Source organism: Hippoglossus hippoglossus, chromosome 3 (assembly GCF_009819705.1).
Source record: "Hippoglossus hippoglossus isolate fHipHip1 chromosome 3, fHipHip1.pri, whole genome shotgun sequence".
In the NCBI taxonomy this organism is placed as follows: Eukaryota; Metazoa; Chordata; class Actinopteri; order Pleuronectiformes; family Pleuronectidae; genus Hippoglossus; species Hippoglossus hippoglossus.
This window is the reverse complement of record NC_047153.1, coordinates 8920997-8939591: the sequence shown is the minus strand read 5'-3', so window position 1 is coordinate 8939591 and position 18595 is coordinate 8920997. Positions and strand designations below refer to the sequence as shown.

The 18595-nt window shown below is 43.5% G+C and overlaps 1 protein-coding gene across 4 annotated transcripts in view; it reads right to left on the bottom strand.

Annotated features, from left to right (window-relative positions):
• LOC117755295 (protocadherin-9) overlaps positions 1–18323 on the bottom strand; it is a 194752-nt gene extending 176429 nt beyond the window's left edge. For 2 of the 4 annotated variants that reach the window (XM_034574990.1, XM_034574982.1), the window contains exons 1-2: positions 17913–18323; positions 14278–17425 (exon numbers count right to left, since the gene is read on the bottom strand). In XM_034574990.1, the coding sequence (XP_034430881.1) occupies positions 14278–17313 (3036 nt within the window). In that variant the 5' untranslated portion in view covers positions 17314–17425; positions 17913–18323. Of the gene's footprint in view, positions 1–7310; positions 8482–14277; positions 17426–17910 lie in introns of those variants that run through there. The other 2 variants (XM_034574999.1, XM_034574974.1) reach the window with 2 other exon arrangements.
• Between the last annotated feature and the right edge of the window lie 272 nt (positions 18324–18595).

Below are 18595 nucleotides of genomic sequence, written 5' to 3'. Positions count from 1 at the left end.
GGGACGAGGGTGAAAAAGGGGCAAACAAGGGGCGGCGGTGTTACATCCAGTCGTGTCCGAGTCAATCGTTGTACTGTCTGAAAGGCTTTGGCAAACTTGAACTTTGATTTCAACTTGTGATGTGATGTATAATCACTCGTTTTGATTCGGCAACAACCTCAATAAATCTTGCGACAAGATCCACTGCTGACTATTATTAGATTCATGCATGATCTTGTTGATAAGTGTGATAAAAGCTCTGTGGACCGACAGCCAAGCAAACAAATCAACAGGACGGATCAAGTCCCCCTTCCTTCACATCTAAAGCCTCTCTGCAGCCCTCTAAAGAGCATCCTCCTGCTTTTTTTTATCTTTTTTGCATGGCAAATGTTCCCCTACTTGCTCTGCTACTGGCGCTCTGCCTTCTGAATATCACAACTGAAAGCCGCCATAACTAACTCACACATTTAAAAAAAAAAAAAGGGAAAGAGTTTTCCTGGAAAAGCAGTTGTGGCAGGAAATAGAAAATAAATCTGGGTGCATATATCCATTATCAGGCCCCGTTATCGTCAGAGGGGAGTCTGTGGAGAGAGAGGAAACCATGCTGGGTCTCTATGTGCGCTGCGAGATAGGGGAAACCAATTTTCACCTCCTCCCTCCTCCCCCCCATCACGCTGCTTGATTCAGCTCTCGCTAACTCTGCACAACCAGGACTAAATCATTTCATCGGAATAAGCTAGCCAAATGTTTTACACCTCTGCGTATTGCCGAGTGGTGCTAGGGTGCCGGTTCTCCATTCTGTGCCGAGCATCTCTTCTTGTCCTGCTTCTCTTTTTCTTTTCTTTATTTTGCTGTAACAAAGAATTGCAGGACTGTGCAGCGTCTGTGCTTGTGAGGGTAGCAGAGATGGAAAGTGCAAAAAATAAGGAGGGGAGGGTATTTTAAAACCCTGCCACTTCTTACACCCCCGACGATAAAACAACATACAAGCCATATTTTATGTTTGCGTTAAATATTCCCATGTGAGGCACCTCTATGACAGCTTATTCTCGGGCAGATTTATCACAGCCCTTATCTACTCCACTCACTAGACAAAGGCGAGGCACGCAGCCTACACTGTAGCATGCTGATGCCCGAGGCACAAGACAAAGCATACAATCAATACAAATCTGCAGTCTATACATTGAGCAGGAGTGGGTTGACACACATCCTTCCAGCAGCCATACATCACAACTTCTTATCTAATTAGCTCCCTGAAGAGCGCTATACATCTGCTAATTCACTTCATATCGCTCATTGTAGTCGGAGGAAAAAGCGCACGCTATCCAGAGTTGTTGCTCTTTGTTGTTGTGATGAAGGGAATCTATTAATGATGTAGGACAGCTTTAAGGAAATATATAATCAGTCTTAACACCAATTAATCAATGGGCCTCGTTCAATCTACCAGGGGGGAATAATTTATACTTGATTCTATGATCTGCTGCGGTTCAATCGGAAGGATCAAGCCTCCCAGTGCTAATACCAAGTCAGCTACAGCTCTCATCTGGAGCAAGAGATACACCCTATACAGTTACTTTGTTCACAATTGTGTTTCTTTTATTTAAGGGAACACATTAAGTCACTAATTAACTGCCGACAGAGCAAATCCTATGTGTGCCAGCATGTACTATAAAACGGGGTCACGGACCTCAGGTTTATTTAGATTATATTTTTGGATACAAGCTGTTCACGGTCATAAAGTTATTAATAACGTCAACATTAATAATGAGTATGAAATGTCCCTTGTATTTCTTAAGCTTCAATGGAAAATCCCCATGCAATCATATATCTCACTTTAAATCTGAGTCATGTGTTGTTTTTCCCTGTGAGAATCCACGTGGAACCGGCTCCACAGTCCTTAGAGGACTGTGTGTAAATATCATATTTAACAGCACAAACAGCTCAGAAGTAGCGGTTTAGTTTCAATCCTGTTCAAGTATCATATATCGGAGGAGAGTACAGCTCGGTGCCCGTCTCCTCCTCTTGCTATGAGTGTTTTTTGTTATTTATCTGGGGTAGATTTACCGAGTACAAATGCTCTCTTCCAGGAACATCCTGCTCCGCGCTCACACGGGTTCACAACAAGCTGCCCGGTTCAACAACAGCCTTCTCCACTGAACAACCCCACTGGAGCAGGAAGGGGTTAAGTGCCTTGCTTAAGGGCACCTCAGTGGTGGTTTGTTTTCCCCCGGTCTAATTTATCTTGCATGTCCACGGATGGAGCCGGGAACCTTTCGGTCAAGAGTTCACTTGCGTAACCTATAGGCCTTTTCTCTCTTTTAGGGTGAGGTTTTATGCATATTTCAGTCTGTCCCTGGAGGCAGAAGAAAAAAAGCAAAGCAACATTTGCCTCAGGCTCCCTGCAGTGTGACCACTGCACCTTCCTTCAATAAAGGAATCTTATCCATACATTAAAGTGGATGGGCTCCCCCCCCCCCCCCCCCCCCCCCCCGTCTCCCTGCAACAGCGCTCTGTATTTCACTGCCGTCCTGGAGGATTCTGGGCTGTTACGGGAGGAAATGAAAATAGTTTCTTCTCTTTGACTTGACTCAAACCCATTTGGGGATTAAATCTGAGGAATGCACTCACCTTTCTTTATTTCCACCCCCAAAAGGGAAAAAATATGAGTGACTAGATAATGGTTGGGGAGAGATTACACAAGAGGAAAATGTCAGTGGAACTAGACCACGCTGTCATTAGAGGGAAATGTGACAGCGTGTGCATCAGCAGAAGAAATGATGAAATATATAAATAAAAACAAAGCTGAAACTCCTGGGCTCCTCTTCAAGTGTGTGTGGCTGATGCTGTTTTTAATTTAGTGCAGTGGTGTCGGTAAGATGAGTAATTTAGTGCAGCTCCCAGGAAGCGCTCAAAAAGCATATGGAAAGATATGGGAATAAACGCATATGTAAACATCTTCGGTAAAAACCAAATTGAGTCAATTATTCGGCGTAACAGAAACATCACATTAGAGATTCAGTATCTCCTGTTGTTTCCTGGATTTATCTCTAAAATGTTCATCATAACTCACCTGGAACCGAAGATATCAAATCACCAAGAAGAATTGAATGTGTTTTATCCTGACTTTTTCTCCTCATTCTCCTACTTTGTGTTTTATAACAGGGGTCTGATCTGACTCTGTGAAAACGGCACTGTACATGGTATTTAAGACCTCCTCATACAGTACATTGCCTCCATTCCGTAATGGTAGTACTGCTTTAAACACAATGTAAGGACATTATAATTTTAATAACAGTGTCTTAAAACCGTTACAGATGATTATGCTGCTCCCAATCTCGGCTTTAACCTCTTAACTCTGTGCACATCATCAGAAAAGCTGCACACGCCACTTGCTAAACACCCCCACTCATATTTATAGAAATGCTGTTCCTACTGTGCACTTTACAGGGACCTTTGTTTCTGACAGTGTGACCAATCAACAGGACTTTTTTTTGCAATTTGGGGCCTTAATCTTTTCAACACATAAAAGGTCTCCGCTGTGTCTAAGCAGCAATTCAATATCATCTGTAAATGTATGCAGCTACAGACTTTTATTTCCAGCACAGATAAATATAGCTGCATCCTACATACTGTCTCCAAAACTGCGCAGTAGTACTGTACATTCACTCGACTACTGTTTATGCTACTTTATTCTTAAACTTCGCCTGACTGGAATGGGCTGTTTGCTCGGCCTGTGGAAATGCTGGTTGCAGCTTTCCTCCTGGAACTGTAAGAGTGACCTGCAATAAATGAGCTGCAGCAAGTAAAGACCAGCTGCAGGACTCAGTCCACAGAATCCCGAAGCTGCTGCACAAAGAGCCGTTCACCTGTTTATTCAAAGTCGGATGAACCTCAGCTCGGTACGCGGAACCCCAAACAGGAGCCGCCGCCGTCGTGAACGCGCTCGTTGCCGTGATCAACAACGTCACTGGCGTTGATGTGTCCCAGCCGCCGCCGCTGCTACAAAGCGCTGGTCGCCTGTTTATTAATATTGAACGTATCGACACTGCACTTCATTGGACGTCTAACGATACACACGCTAAGTGCGAAGCCGATAAGATGAACGGTTCTCAAGATGTACGAGATTGGCCGAATTATTAGATTGATGATGCATCGCTGAAGATTAAACGGGGCCAACAGTATATTATGTAGTTAAATTCAGCTTCAGCTCAACCAGGTACAACAGTAAAAAGTTACACGTCAGTGCATCCATAATAATGATCACATATAAATCATATTCCTACAACAGCCTTTCCTGCATACTAATGCTGTTTTTAATAATGTGCTTTTACTTAAGTAACATTTTGAATGATGGACTTCGTTTACCGAGGAGTATTTTTACCTTGTTGCGTTGCTACTTTTACTTAAGTTAAAGATCTGAATGCTTAAAGTGAATCATGTGTTTGACCACCTATGAGTCATCAATCAATCACGCTTATTGGCTTATTATACAGACCAGTGGGTAATGGCCATGCATAATGAAACAAGGGCTGCTTTGAGTCGGGGTGGGAGACCAAGGACAGGATCGGTCTGGTTTCTCTCCAAACAAGGTAAAAAAGGACATGTGACATGACATCATCCCCTGTGTGGATAATCGTGGGAGTGGATGTCATGTTCTGTCATGTGCTCTCAATTTCCTCGATGACAAAGTTGTACAACAGAACAATGTGAACACAGGGGGTTATCAATGTGCTACAAAGACGGTGCGTGCCCATCGCTGTGCCTACACAGGCTTCCTGTGAAACATCTACACGGAATTCAATTCATCTGGTCGCTTGTGGGGTTTCAGTTTCAATCTCTTTGTGAGAAAAGACTTTTGTCTTGTCTGCTATCTACTAATTGCTCTCTCATTGGCAAAACGTGTGAGTTACATTTGTGCCACCGGCGTGTTAATTGAAGAAATGCTTTGCAAAAGGAAAAAAGGGAACGACTGTTCATATTCACTAACCACACTGTGCATGTGGAGGTCACATCCGAGACCATAGTCTGCAAATATACTCAAGAGCAGGGGAAAAGCAAAGCTGCCACAGTAAATGCACCAAACTCAGTGATAGCACAGCATTTCCACAGATCCATGGTATCTTACAGTCTTACCGTCCCAACACTGAATTTGTAAATCTGGCCTCATGAGGTTGGGAGACGCTGACGGCACAACCTGATAAAATATTCACGGATGCAATACTAGCAACGGCTTTCCCATCGTTTTTTTGGGAAAAGAGGAAATATGATTATACTTTAGGTCAGAAGTCAGGTTTCAAATTCCAGTCAGTAAGTGCACACAGCTTTTTGAAAGTGACCGTATAGATGAGGTCAAACTTTAAAGCCTGGATTTATTTATTTATTTATTTATCCTCTTTCTTTTTTTTTCGCCCCCTCCTCGTCCTCACTCAAATGCAGACTAAGCTCCGCTTCTGGCTTTCAAACGGAGTGGACAGATTAAGCTGAGTTAGGTCTACTTTCCATAGATGTGTTGGCGTGGCACTTTGAAATCCACACTCTTCCCTCCGCTCTTTCTGCGAAAAAACCAGTTAAGAGGTGACACATCTATGCTTCTTAAAAAATGGAAGGTGGCTGGAGATTAACAAAACTGAGAGTGCCACTACAAAAAAAGTCAGCTCTTGCAAAAGGGGAAAAGAAACAGTGTTAACAACGGTGTTTCGTTCTCTCACTATCTTCAGACATACCCCGCGATGTACAGTACATGTTGACAGTGTTATTGTTTGTTATGGTGGTGAAGATGATAATGGTGAATATGATGATGAAGGTGATGATTTCACTTTCGCTATTCCTGTGCAAACAAGATTAACACTGGGATTTTAAGATGCAGGTTTTTGCTGTTTGGCTCTGAATGAATTCTTGCAGACGTGTAAATTGACAGTTGCTGAGTAATGCAGGCTTCAACCAATCAGAATTCAATCTCAATCGTGCAAAAGTGAACATACACAAGAAAATGTGCAGTTTAGGACACAGTTTTAAGATTCTACCATAAAGTGAAGTCTGGGTGTAGTAGACATTTTGTTGAAAAAAATGTTATGGACATTATGTCTGACAATTAACCACATGTAGTAAGAATATACCAGTTTCTTGTGGTAATTGTGAAAACTAATTTTAAAACTATGCTGATATTCGTGTTGAAAGAGTTATTATCTCCGCTGAGGAGGTTACGTTTTCACCTCTGTCCATTGTTTGTTGGGTGGCTGTATGTCTGTTTAAGCAAAATCACAGAAAAACAACTGAACGGATTTCCTCGAAACTTGGTGGAATGATGCGGTTATGAACCCAATAAATTCTGGTGTGGATCCGGGAATTATTTCACTTTCTTCCACATTGCACTTTTCAATATTTTCAGTTTTTTCTATTCATCGATCTTGATGAAGAAAATCAGAAGGAGGATTTGAATGGGCTGATTTCTCTGAGTGTGTGAAATCTGGTGCAGCTCAGTTGTATTTAAGGGGACTTTTGGCAGAGGTATGCAAACTATTGAGTGCTTCTACTTTGTGGCTGTAACGATTCTTCCTGTGTTTTTACTGCTTGTGAAGATATCACATCTTACTCCAATGTACGAGATGGTGGCGTTTCCTATTTAAAAGACTTTGGAAGACACCGACATGAATGGCTCCCTCAGACAGCTGAATTGAAGTATCCAGTTTTTAATGAAACAAAAACTGTGGCTCTTTTTTTTCCCTATATCTTACTATACATATTGAAGATGTGCAGAAACTGTCCCTTCACCACCAGCACAGAGAAAAACAAACATCACACACAGTAAATCTGTCAATGACAACATGTGGATGTGAGTTGTGTTTTAAAAGAGTCAACGTCCACAACAGATGTTTGCGAGCAGCTGCTGACTTGATCCCATTGACTCTCATGTGTTTAGGCCAGTTAGGTTATAAACTCAACATTCTGCCTCCGAGCTGCACGTGCAGACGCGAGGACGACATGTGTGTCTTTTAAGAGGGAAAGTTGAAAAAAATGTCTCCCCCTACCAAACGATGTCCCCCTTTAAATTAACTTTAAAATGAAATTTCCCTGTCTGTGAGCGCATTATGACACCGGCCGTGCCTCAGTGACTTTGAGTGCCTCATTCCGAATAAGGGATTCAGTCAAACCAGACATTCTTTTAGATTCTTAAAAAACACACAACCTGGCGTTGTAGTACGCCGAAGCACTTGTTTACGGACAAATGCTGATTAGAGCTGGTTTCACACAGAGCGGCATATTCCAGTTCATACATTAAGTCTTATCACAACAAGAGAACAAACAGACAAATTAAAAACAGGAAAGAAACCGTATCTTTGAAACATTTATTATGAAATTATAAAGGTAGAATAGCACTGTTCAAATAAAGCTTTTAAAGACAGAATAGGAGTTGCATTGTACGGAATAATTGGCAGAGTTTATTTCAGATGTAATATATGTATACCCAGCAATGAAAAAAAAAAAAAAAAGAGAAGGAGAAAAGCAGGGGGGGGGGCAAATAAATAAAAAAGAATGAAAAACAAGTTCATTATTGTTTAACACAGCACATTAGGCAAGATTACCAGGAGTTCAATTTACATGAAACATCGCATATATACAAGAAAGATTTACATCGATGAGGGTTACAGAGTCTCTGTGAGCTATGGGGCCCAGTGGCAGAGCAGTCAATGGCAGTCACATTTCAAGTCAAGTGCGGCTCTTTGCTGGAGGGCGGTTTTGGCTGGCAATGCCATTATCACAACTATTAGTTTAGACACTGGCACACGCTAGTGACAGAGCGGCAGCCCGTGTGTCACTTGACACAACAACCCAATGACAAGGACTCGTCTCCCTCCGGGGTTGTCATGTCAGGACATACAGCGCCACTTTGCCCGTCTTTCACACACACACACACACACACACACACACATTTCTCTCTAATGATAAAGGGGGGGGAGTGGACGGTTAGCAGGAAAGAAAGTGGGACTACGTGCTGAACACAAAGCACCCTCATCTGTCACAAATGATCAGAACACAAAGCAGATCACACCCTCGGTGATTTAACATTGCATGTAGCGGCACTGACCCCAATAAAACATGGGTGAGAGGTGCGGGCTGGAGACGGGACCGGGGCAAGGGCGTGGGGGGGGGACGGGGGACAAGGGGAGAGGGTGGAAGGGGCCGAGTGAGGAGTGGAGAGGGGAGATGGGTTGTTGGGAGTGGGGGTGAGGAGGGGGCATTCAAACAATGAAGTAGCATCATAACTTCATCTTTTTTCTTTTTTTTTGTATATATCATATTTGTTTTTTGTAGACAAGCAAGCAGTCAAGAAACATTTTCTTCCACCCTCTACTCTTTATATTTGAGGCAAATTTGAGAGAATCCAGAAGCGATGTTGTCACCTCAAGTGTTTTTAAGCTGCATTTTGTCGTCAGTTCTTTTTTCCATCGTCGTGCCGTGTTGGAATAAATATGGAGCCAGTATGTCAACTTGATTGATTGCCTTCGAAAAATGGGAAATGTGTTTTGTGGATTAGTGAAAACATGGAGATGAATTAAGTAATGACAGTTCCACAAAAGCCACAATGACTTTGGTGGGGGCTTTTTGTGCATGCAAAACATTAATTTCACAAAGCAAACCCCCTGAAGATTGTTCATCAATCAATTTGCTTTGAGAAATTGCAGAAATGGATGATAAATTTGAAATGAATTGGTTGCCAGCCAAAAGTGACTGACAAACAACAAATCAAGAAAGCAAAAAGAAATCACTAACGTGCGCACACACGCACGCACACACATAAGGCCTTTTGATAAATGACATTTGTCATTATCAAAATTGCACATGTTAAAACAGTAGAATGACGAGTAATCTCAACACAAAAATGGTTAAGATGGAAATGGAAATGATTTAAAATGCTCACAAAAAATCGAATGTTATTCCTGGTAATTTGCCTTCGTCTGTGTGTTTGCAGACAACAACGTAGAAAAACAAAAAGGCTATAGATAAATAAATAAATATAAAGATATTAAAAATCAGTAGCACTTCATTTTTTTCTCGACAGAGGAAAACATATAAATGAACTCCACAGTTCAGCCAGTGTACCACCACAGGGCTTTGATTTATTTTGTTGTTTTGTGCAGACAAAACTGGATCCCCCTTGGGGCAATAATCTACTCTGGTAGTACTCACAACCACTACCTTAGTATAGCCCGCAATCCATTTCATTTCCTTTTACCCGCCTAGACATAGAGGACATGACAAGTTTTTTAAAGAAATACAATGTTCTCTGCAGTAAAGAGCCAGCAAATCCTCCACTGATGATTTAAAGCTTTGATAGAAACTTCACTCACAGACTTATTGGCTTACTATCTCCCCATGGCTACGTTTGTTTTGAGGATCTGTTACACTTTACTCGCTAAGAGTATGCAGTAGTCAGGTTCGTTGTCCTTGCATCTACCTGCAGTTTGCTTCATTATTAAACTGGTGTTGGCAGCAGACCCAATTGTAGACAACACAGAATTTGCTCAAAGACTTGGTTAATTAGTGTCTTTATGGTTATTTATCCAGTTCCTTTCGCGTGGATGAGATACAGCGAGATTTTACACCACGGTGTGTCCGTATTTTTCGAGAGAAATTTAAATCCGCTGGAACGTCTTCAGAGGAGAGCATCATCGACGTGTACAGTGTAAGAGATCACAGGCGCCGTCTCGCTAAGAAGTGACAGGACAGCTGAGGAAAAGGATGTATGATCACAGTCGGCAACAATCACTGGCCTCTCTCCATCTTCCTCTTTCATAGCGCCAAACTCTGTGTCAGCACAACCCAGAAGATATTGCAACAGACTTTTCCCCTCAGGTGCAACATTGTCATAGTTCATTAATCTTCTCAAACTTCTCCTGCTGCCATCAGCCCCCGTACGTACTACTAATCCCCTTATTAATGTGGCAAATGAACCTGCACAAGAAGGACGACTCCCCCAAGGCTCCATAATTACAATGGTCTGTACAAACTCCTGTTTGCATAGAATGTCCATTCATTAAATGTACTGACAAGACATCTCCAGGAGCACGTTCCTCCTCAAAGGTCTTTCCCGCGTCGTTCACTTTAAACTGTAATACTACATCTACTGCATTTTTGAAAGCAACTTTACTGCAGCGGTCACAACAAGAGGGGGGGATAAAATGCGAGTCTCATGCAGGGAGACCGAACGTAATTTAAAGCAAAAACATCTCCAGAATTATTTTGATTAAGTCAACCTGTTGTCAGTTGTTCTATATGTGCTGCATCTATAGTGAAGCTGCACAAAAGGGAGCTGTTATACTCTGTCCCTGGAGCTAATGCATGATTTGTGCTGTGGAGGAGCACATCAGAGCAGTGTGGGATAAATGAACTGCACGTACACGGCTCCTTTCAGTGCTCGCATCTTTCCTGCCAGGCAAGAAAATAACTAATAACCCACAGCAATTACGCCTTTTTTTTTTTTTTTCACACATGAGGTGCTCAGACCACATGGTTACACAACTGAAAGCCCAGAATTGTGCTCCATGACATATAATGTCGATTACCATTACAAAGCGAGGGGGGAAAGAAGTCGCATCTCGTGCATCTGCAAGAATATACATATTAATCTCTACACATTGTGTGCAACAGAAAATGAACAGCCTCGTTTCCACATTCAGAAAAAGAGTCAGAACCTAAAATGTGGACAGTAATTGCACGATGTTTCACGACTGGCCTCAGTAAGAGAATGTCAATGTGTCCATAGCATGAGCACTGGGACGCCGTGCACAGGATACGGTTAATGCACAGCCACTCATGGGCTCATGTTATGTGAGTCAACAACATCTATGTCAAAGACGACCGAAAGGAAGAAGGAAGAGTGACGGTGAAACGGCGAGGATTACACTTGGTTTCTTAGATGCTTGTGTTGCATTGTGAATCTAGGACAGTGTTTTCATGCTTTTTTTTCCCTCAGTGTTGTTTACACTAATGTAGGTCCCTGGAGGGGAAATAATAAGTGGAGGGGGAAAAAAAGAAAAGCAAGCAAAGGGAAGGATTGCTCCTATTGCTATCAGCAGAGTTTGGGGTCTCTGTAAAAGCTGTCATGATTCCAGTCGGCGTTTGTCTGTGATGACACCGTTATGTCTACTGCTGCGTCTCGTTTTTCACCGCGTCCTCTGAGAAGAAGACAACACTGACAACCGTCATCCATTGCTGTTGTTCTTCACCTCCTTCCGTTCTGCTCCCTTGTTTATCAATTTCCTTTCAGTTTTCTTATTCATCGATCGCTGCTGATGCTGCAGAGATGTGACTCTTGAGAAAATGGTTTTTCGATTTATACGGAGTGGGTCAATTTTGAACGGTTTCGACTGAGCTTTGCACACCATTGTTTTTTTTAATGTCCTCTCTCATTTGCTTATTTCATGTCAACTTCTGGGCAACACTGTGTGATTGATATTGGTTTGTTGCTCATGAGGCAACAATGCAAGTGGCAAATCTCCTGATCGTATCAGGGTCTGTTGTTGACACTTTAAAAAGCGAAACGATTCAGCATCTCACTGGCTGCAATTTCAATATAGTCCATAAAAGCACATTTTAGAAATGAAGAATAAACTAAATGATATTGACTTTTGATCTATGTGTATATAAGGAGCCTGTTAATATTGGAGTTCTTATCTTTTTTGCCAAAGCGCTTCTTCTCTGCGGGGAATATGATATGATAATCCGATGATATTACCTTTTGGATATACTGTCTGTATAAAGATTCACTCAAAAGGTAATTGGTATTTTTGGCTTTTTTCTTTTTTGATTTTTTATTATCCTCTCTGTTTTTTTTACTCGATATGCCAGGAGAATATAAAAAAAAAAAAAGAATGGGATACACTGGATGGGCATCTACTTGTCAATGCTCATGAAATGGAGACGACATGCACGTGTCAACACAAACAGTCGCACTGTACAAGAAAAATCTAAATATGGAAGTAGAAATGACACTGATAACATACCCTGCGTTAGCCAGTTAATCATGTCCACGGAGTTATTGATTTCCCCACAATCTATAACTGCCACTTAGCCTCCAACGTGAGCTGTGATTTCTATGTAAGTTGTTTTTTGGAATGAGTTATTACTAATAACCAAAACCAAATATGCCTGGAGAGTCTTCATTAAAAAATGTCCAAAGACAATTAGCTAAGAGTGGTTAGATAAATTACTTTTTTGAAAAGCGAGATAAGGAAGTATACCCTTGTGTGCAGTCAAGATAAATTAGTGCATATTTATTTGAGTAGTTCAAAGGTATTGCTACTGTGAAGGATATAGTTTCATTAATATACAAATATCATACAATTTGATAATGACCTTCGGAGTTTCATGGCACGATTGCAAGATATGATTTTCACGTCGCGATGACAGTATTGAATGAAGATGGCAAGACTCAGCTGAAGAGCTTCGTGTGGTAGAATTAGACTGAGGCACAACTTGAGGTCAGTTTCAAGCCCCGGGCGTTTATACAGTAAGATTTACATTTATGCTATAGACAAGTACACAGAAAAACATTTCAGACGACCACGTGTTGAACGAGAGCATCTGCAGCAGTGCATCATTTATGTCATCAATGGCACTATATAGAACAAGTCGCCTCTGTTTGTGTGCTTCTTTGAATCATTCGTCAGAATTATTGATTCCAATAAATCTCGTGCTGGAATTGTGGGATGACTGAGCAAATCAATGAAGTTGTGCTTACAGTACGGTGTCATATCTCATGCGTCCTCCCCTGGGGTTGAATCCCCTCGGTCACCACCATCACCCATTTCAATGCCTCGTGTCTCCCCCCCCTCTCTCTCTCACACGCACACACAAATAGCGGCAGAGTGAATGCCTCTTTTGACTGCTGCCTCTCACACAGAAACACATTAAATCCAACCCCAGATGCAGTGACCCGGAGGTATGCATCGATAGGAGTCGCACGGTGTCACCCCTGTAATTCCACTCTCCCTTCCGGATAGATCTTATCACTCAAATCTCTAACTGCCATTATCAATCTTCCCTGTGCAGCCTCCGCATCGTTAGGCGAGAGCGTTTCACTAAGAAGACCAACAAAAGGTTTTCACTCCTTTCTTCTCGTCCCTTGCATTTCTAAGTCCACTGCAGGTTGGCGTCGTGCCAGGCGGCGCCATGCAGCGCAACACTGCCACCTACAGGTTCAGTACCACCACCCATCAAGCCTGACCCACTGACGACGCTCTAACTCTGCCCCCTTTTCTCCCTCTGCTCCCTTTCTCTCGCTCCCCCATCTTCTCTGCTGCTCCCTGGAATCTGTCCACATGTGTCCCATTAGATCGGAGCTGTGTGTTGTGTAGCGGTGCTTTATTAGCAGCAAAATTAATAAGGCTTTGATAAAAAAAAAAAAAAATCAGCATGGATTATGTTGAAATTTGAGGCTCATTATTGGCTAATCCTTTTTGAATTGGATGTGTATCAAGTTGCAGACAAGCTTCACTCAGTTCGCTCGTGTGCTTTGAGAGGAGGCATTTAATTCGAGCCCAGATGATGTAGCAAAGCCTACTGTGACATTCACCACCACGGCGGACTAATTATCGACTGTTATTATTGCTGCAGGTGTTGAAAAGGTTACAAGGTCTCTTTTTTTTGTGATTGTTACAAGTCACACCAAAAAACGAGGAAACATAAAATTTAAAATAAAACATGAATACACTCAGGAGATTTATGAGGAGAGAGGTGAAAAGTCAGCTATTCTGTTCGTTTTTTGATTTTTTTTGATTTTTTGATTTTTTTTTCTGGGAGAATGTGCGCAGCGTTAACCATGATGAAAACAGTGATCTGAGTAGATAGGCAAGAAAAAAATGTTTCTTTCACAGAGAACATTGAGTCACACTTAATGTTATGGTGGTACACTTTAACCAGTGATCTAACCTGGTTGCTGAATAGACAAAGTAAGGCAAGGCAATCACTCACCAACTTGCATTTTGTTAAATATGAATTAAATATATATGAATGACAAAAACATCAGTCTATAATTATTCCCCCCCCCAAATTATGCATGTGATTGTTGAGTCCATAATCATCTCCTTTACTTAGCAGTGGTTCAAGTAACTCTTCCTCTTTTTTTATTTAGAATTTGAGAAACAGCGGAACTTGCTGAAGCAGTATGTCTCCTGTACTTTTTTCAGTTGCTTCACAGTAACTTAGAGCGAGTCTCTAATCTAGACTGGCACTTTAGCACTGTGGAACAGGGCAGTTATAGGCAGTACTTATAGACCAGTAAAAGTGCTCTTTTACCTGCTGTCTGGTGTGCATGGGGCCCTTCGTCTTGAACCCTCCTTGGGAGCTGCACTCTGAGGCACTGAAGTGGTCGGAGCTCGTGGAGGACCTCTTGGAAAGGGTGTCGCAGCCCCCGACAAATGTGTTATCCAATGGGAGCTCCTGAATCACGTGGTGCTTCTTCACCGACACCGGCGTGTCAGCCTTGAGGTGGAAGGCCGATTGTGGCGAGGCGGACTTGTAGTGCCGGGCCAGGTCGGGGCTGCTGGGTTTGAAGGTTGTGGTGGGTGTGGCATTCCAATCAAAGCGTCCAATCCCTTGCTCCTCCAGCTCGGTTGGCAAGCTGATGGTTCCGTTGATTGGCTCGTGGGCAGGATCGTCAGGTTTGTTCCCCTCAATGGTGACAAAGTTGAGCAGGGAACTTTTTGGGGATTTCCTTTTCTTGCGCTTTTTCTTCTTGTTCTGCTTGTTCTCCGTGTTGGGCGACATCCACTCGGCTCCCTGCTTTTTTCTCTGTGCCGCTTTAAACCTCGACGCGTGGCGACAGCGCAGCAGCACAGTGACAAAGATGACAATGATCACCACAAAGGCGCCGGTAACAAAGGCTATCATGATGGTTAAATAGTCACCACTTTGATAAGTTTCACTGCTCTCCCCTATGTTCCGGTCTATTGGGGTCTCCATGGTGCGTCGGATGAGGTCATATATGAGCGTTGAGTTGCCCACAGTGTCATTGACATACAGAAATACCAGCACCAGAGTATGGAGAGATTTAGGATATCCCAGGTCACTGATATTGACAACTAATCTGTGTAAGCCTATGTCAGTCACCGCTGGTTTCTCCTCCAGAGTAATATTCCCTGTGACGGGGTCAATTCTGAACAGACCCTTGTTGTTTCCACTCACAATCGTGTATTTGAGTTCTGCGTTCATTCCGGTATCACCATCTACAGCGAACACTTCTGCGACCACAGATCCTGGGATGGAGGAGAGCGGAACGAGCTTGAAAGATGTGTTGGAGGGGGGGTAGATGACGATGGGGGTGTTGTCGTTCACGTCAATGACATTGATGGTCACCTTGGCAGCTGAGGAGCAAGGGGGCCTGCCACTGTCCACAGCCCTGACATCAAAAGTGTAGGAGCTCTGTTGCTCCCTATCGAATGACACATTGGATTTTATCACCCCGGAGTAAGGATCCAGTATAAAGTTCTCATTGTCATTCAGGATGGAGAGAGAAACAGCAGCGTTTTCTCCAGCGTCTGAGTCCGTCACAGTTATCACCCCCACCGTGCTGTATTTAGGTAGATTCTCCGACACAAAAAACTGAAAGTGGTTATGCGTGAACTTGGGGTTGTTATCGTTTTCATCCAGCACAGTTACAATAACAGCTGCCTGCGTTTGCAGTGGGGGGGTCCCGTTATCTCTTGCCGTTATGGTGAAGAGAAACCTATCCTGATCCTCCCGGTCAAAAACCCGGGACGCAGTCAGCACCCCTGTTTTGCGGTCGAGGTCGAAGAACGATGCGTTCGGTCCCAGCTGATAAACAATCTCTGCGTTCTTCCCGCTGTCCTCGTCCGTGGCGCTGAGAGTGGTGAGGAACAGGTCACGTTTGTTGTTTTCCATAACAGCCAGCTCAATGACTGGCTGAGTAAAAATAGGTGGGTTGTCATTCTCATCCTCCAGCCTCACTCTAACCAAGGCAGTCTGATTCAGGCTCGGTTTCCCAGAGTCTGACGCTACAATTTTAAAGTTGTATTCCTTGGTCCCTTCGTAGTCGAGCAGTGCGGATGTCTCCAGCAGATACTGGTTGTCGTACACGGCTTTGAGATGGAAGGGCACATCCTTCTCGATGAAACAAATGACCTTGCCGTTGATGTCGGTGTCTTTGTCTGACACCGTGATGAGTGCTATCTTGGTATTGATGGGATCCTTCTCCGACAGGAAAACAGTGCCATTAATGGGACTGATTATGTACCTCAGGTCTATATTAGGCGGATTGTCATTAACATCAGTCACATTTATGGTGACAGTAGCTCTGGCAGGACTGGAGCTGCCATCACTGGCTAAAACAGAGAGCTTGTGAATAGCTGTTTCTTCTCTGTCCAGGGGTCTCTGCACTGTAATTAGGCCAGATGTTGTGTTCAGTGCAAAGAGTCTTTTCGTGGCAGGAGACACCTGAGTCCCAAATACATAACGTATCTCTGCATTTGCCCCCACGTCTGCATCCGTGGCCAGAAGCTGCACCACAGACGTGCCAATGGGGGAGTTCTCCGGTATGTGCACCTCTATCTGGTTCTCTTTAAACACCGGCCTGTTATCATTGACATCTGTTACTGTAACTTGTAGAATGGCAGTGCTGGATTTCTGCGGACTGCCACCGTCCTCCACCTTGATCTTCATTACGTATGTATCCTTCTGCTCTCTGTCCAGATTCTGCTGCACAATGAGCTGGGGCCACTTCTCCCCCTCAGGCGTTTCCACTATGTCTAAGCCGAAGGCACTTTGCCCGTTGATCAGCTCATATTTGTGGACACTGTTGGGGCCAGTGTCTGGGTCAGTGGCGGAGGGAATAGCAAAGCGGCTGTTAATGAGCGTGTTCTCGGGGATAGAGATGTTGATCACAGGGGACGGGAACATGGGGGCATTATCATTTGTGTCTTTGACGACTATTTTGATCTTAATCAGCCTGAAATAATCATTAGGCAGGATGACCACTTCAATTTCAAAGGAGCACTCGCTGTCCTCAAACGAGGGACCGGGGCACAACTTCTCCCTGTCGATTCGGTTTGATGTTGTGAAAATCTCGCCAGTGCTGCTCAGAACGCGGACCAGAGGGTTATCTCCCGCTTTGGAGACGAGCCGGTAGACCAGATTAGCACTTGTTCCAGTGGCAGCATTTGTATGGGATATGTTTAGGTCCTTTGGTATGTTTCCAATGAGGACATTTTCCTGCAACTCCTCTCTGATGGGGTAGATCAGCTCTTGGGCTATCGAAGGATCGAGCCATATGCAGGCGAGTAGGGTGCCCAACAGGTAATAGTCTTTTAGATCCATGACGGTGTAAATGTGCTTCCAGGCTGCACAGCTCGGGAGTTTCTTTCTATGCAACCGACGTTACAGGCAGTGACTCCTTGGATGTGACGACAGGAATCCTCCACAGACAAACCTACGAATACACGACAGGAGTTTCTCTTCAGTGAAATAGCCACACTATGCACAGTAATTCAATTTGACTAACAAAATACCCCATTGCTCATAATTAGGTGTTAGGTCAACACAGATTTTTTTTTATAATGTACTATTAAATCTGGACATAGGCCTTAATCAACAATCCATTAAAGAGAAATTCAACAAAAAACATTGCAGCAGCCCTTCATGTCTTTTCGCCCCATTTCTAATTCCTCCACATTTTATGGTCACTAAGAATTTCCAGCGCTTCGAAAAGCCCGTGGCCACAAAACTTCACAGCACATTGCACAGTCTTATTAATTTTACACTTAAATTGCCAAATTTAAAGATGCTGGGCTGTGCGTGTCGGGTCCTAAACGGATGAATACACGAATGAGTGAATGAATGAAGCCTACAAAATGAGCTCAGTCAGATTTGTACATTTTTTTTGGAGTGATTTGAGAACCCATTCTTATCTTACATACCCAAATCCGTTCCGGCTCAGGCGAAAAAACTGGAGTGAGTCAGCTCATAGTCTTCTCATCCTGTGCGCCTGCGAGCTTATTCTGGTAAAGATATCCTTCTCAGTCAGATCTGGGTCCAGGCGAGAGAGAGAGACGAGTAATCAGACTCAAGAGCAGGTTTTCAGGTAAAAACCGGCTGGTCGCACAAACTGGGGTAAATCAGAGGCTTCATATGTCGCAGTTCCTTTCCCCCCATTGAACTTCAGGAATGGTCGGGATCTAATTGTGCGACCTGCGGTGATTGCGGTGATCCAGCTCTCCGGCAGACAGCAGCCAGGTGGTCAGTGGTTTGCGGTGTCTTCCATTAGGAGCGAGTCCCCGAAAAAATCAATGCACATCTCCCGTTACACGTCCCGGTTTGTTTTTTCTTCTTCTTCTTCTTCTTCTTCTTCTTCTGCTTCTTCTGTCCTGTCCTCTCCCTCCCGGGCTACCTGTTAAGGTGAAGGCGCCGACGAGGTGAAGGCAAGCGGAGACACTCGCGTCCCGTCATGTCTCAAGTTCACACAGCTCCCATCGGCCGACGCAGGCACAAGGTTAAAAAAAGATCATGAAGGCATTTACGCAAAATGACACCCCCCTAAAAAAAAGAAGAAGAAAAAGAATTAGAAGAAGAGGTGTGAAATCTCAGAGTGGATCCCGCTCGG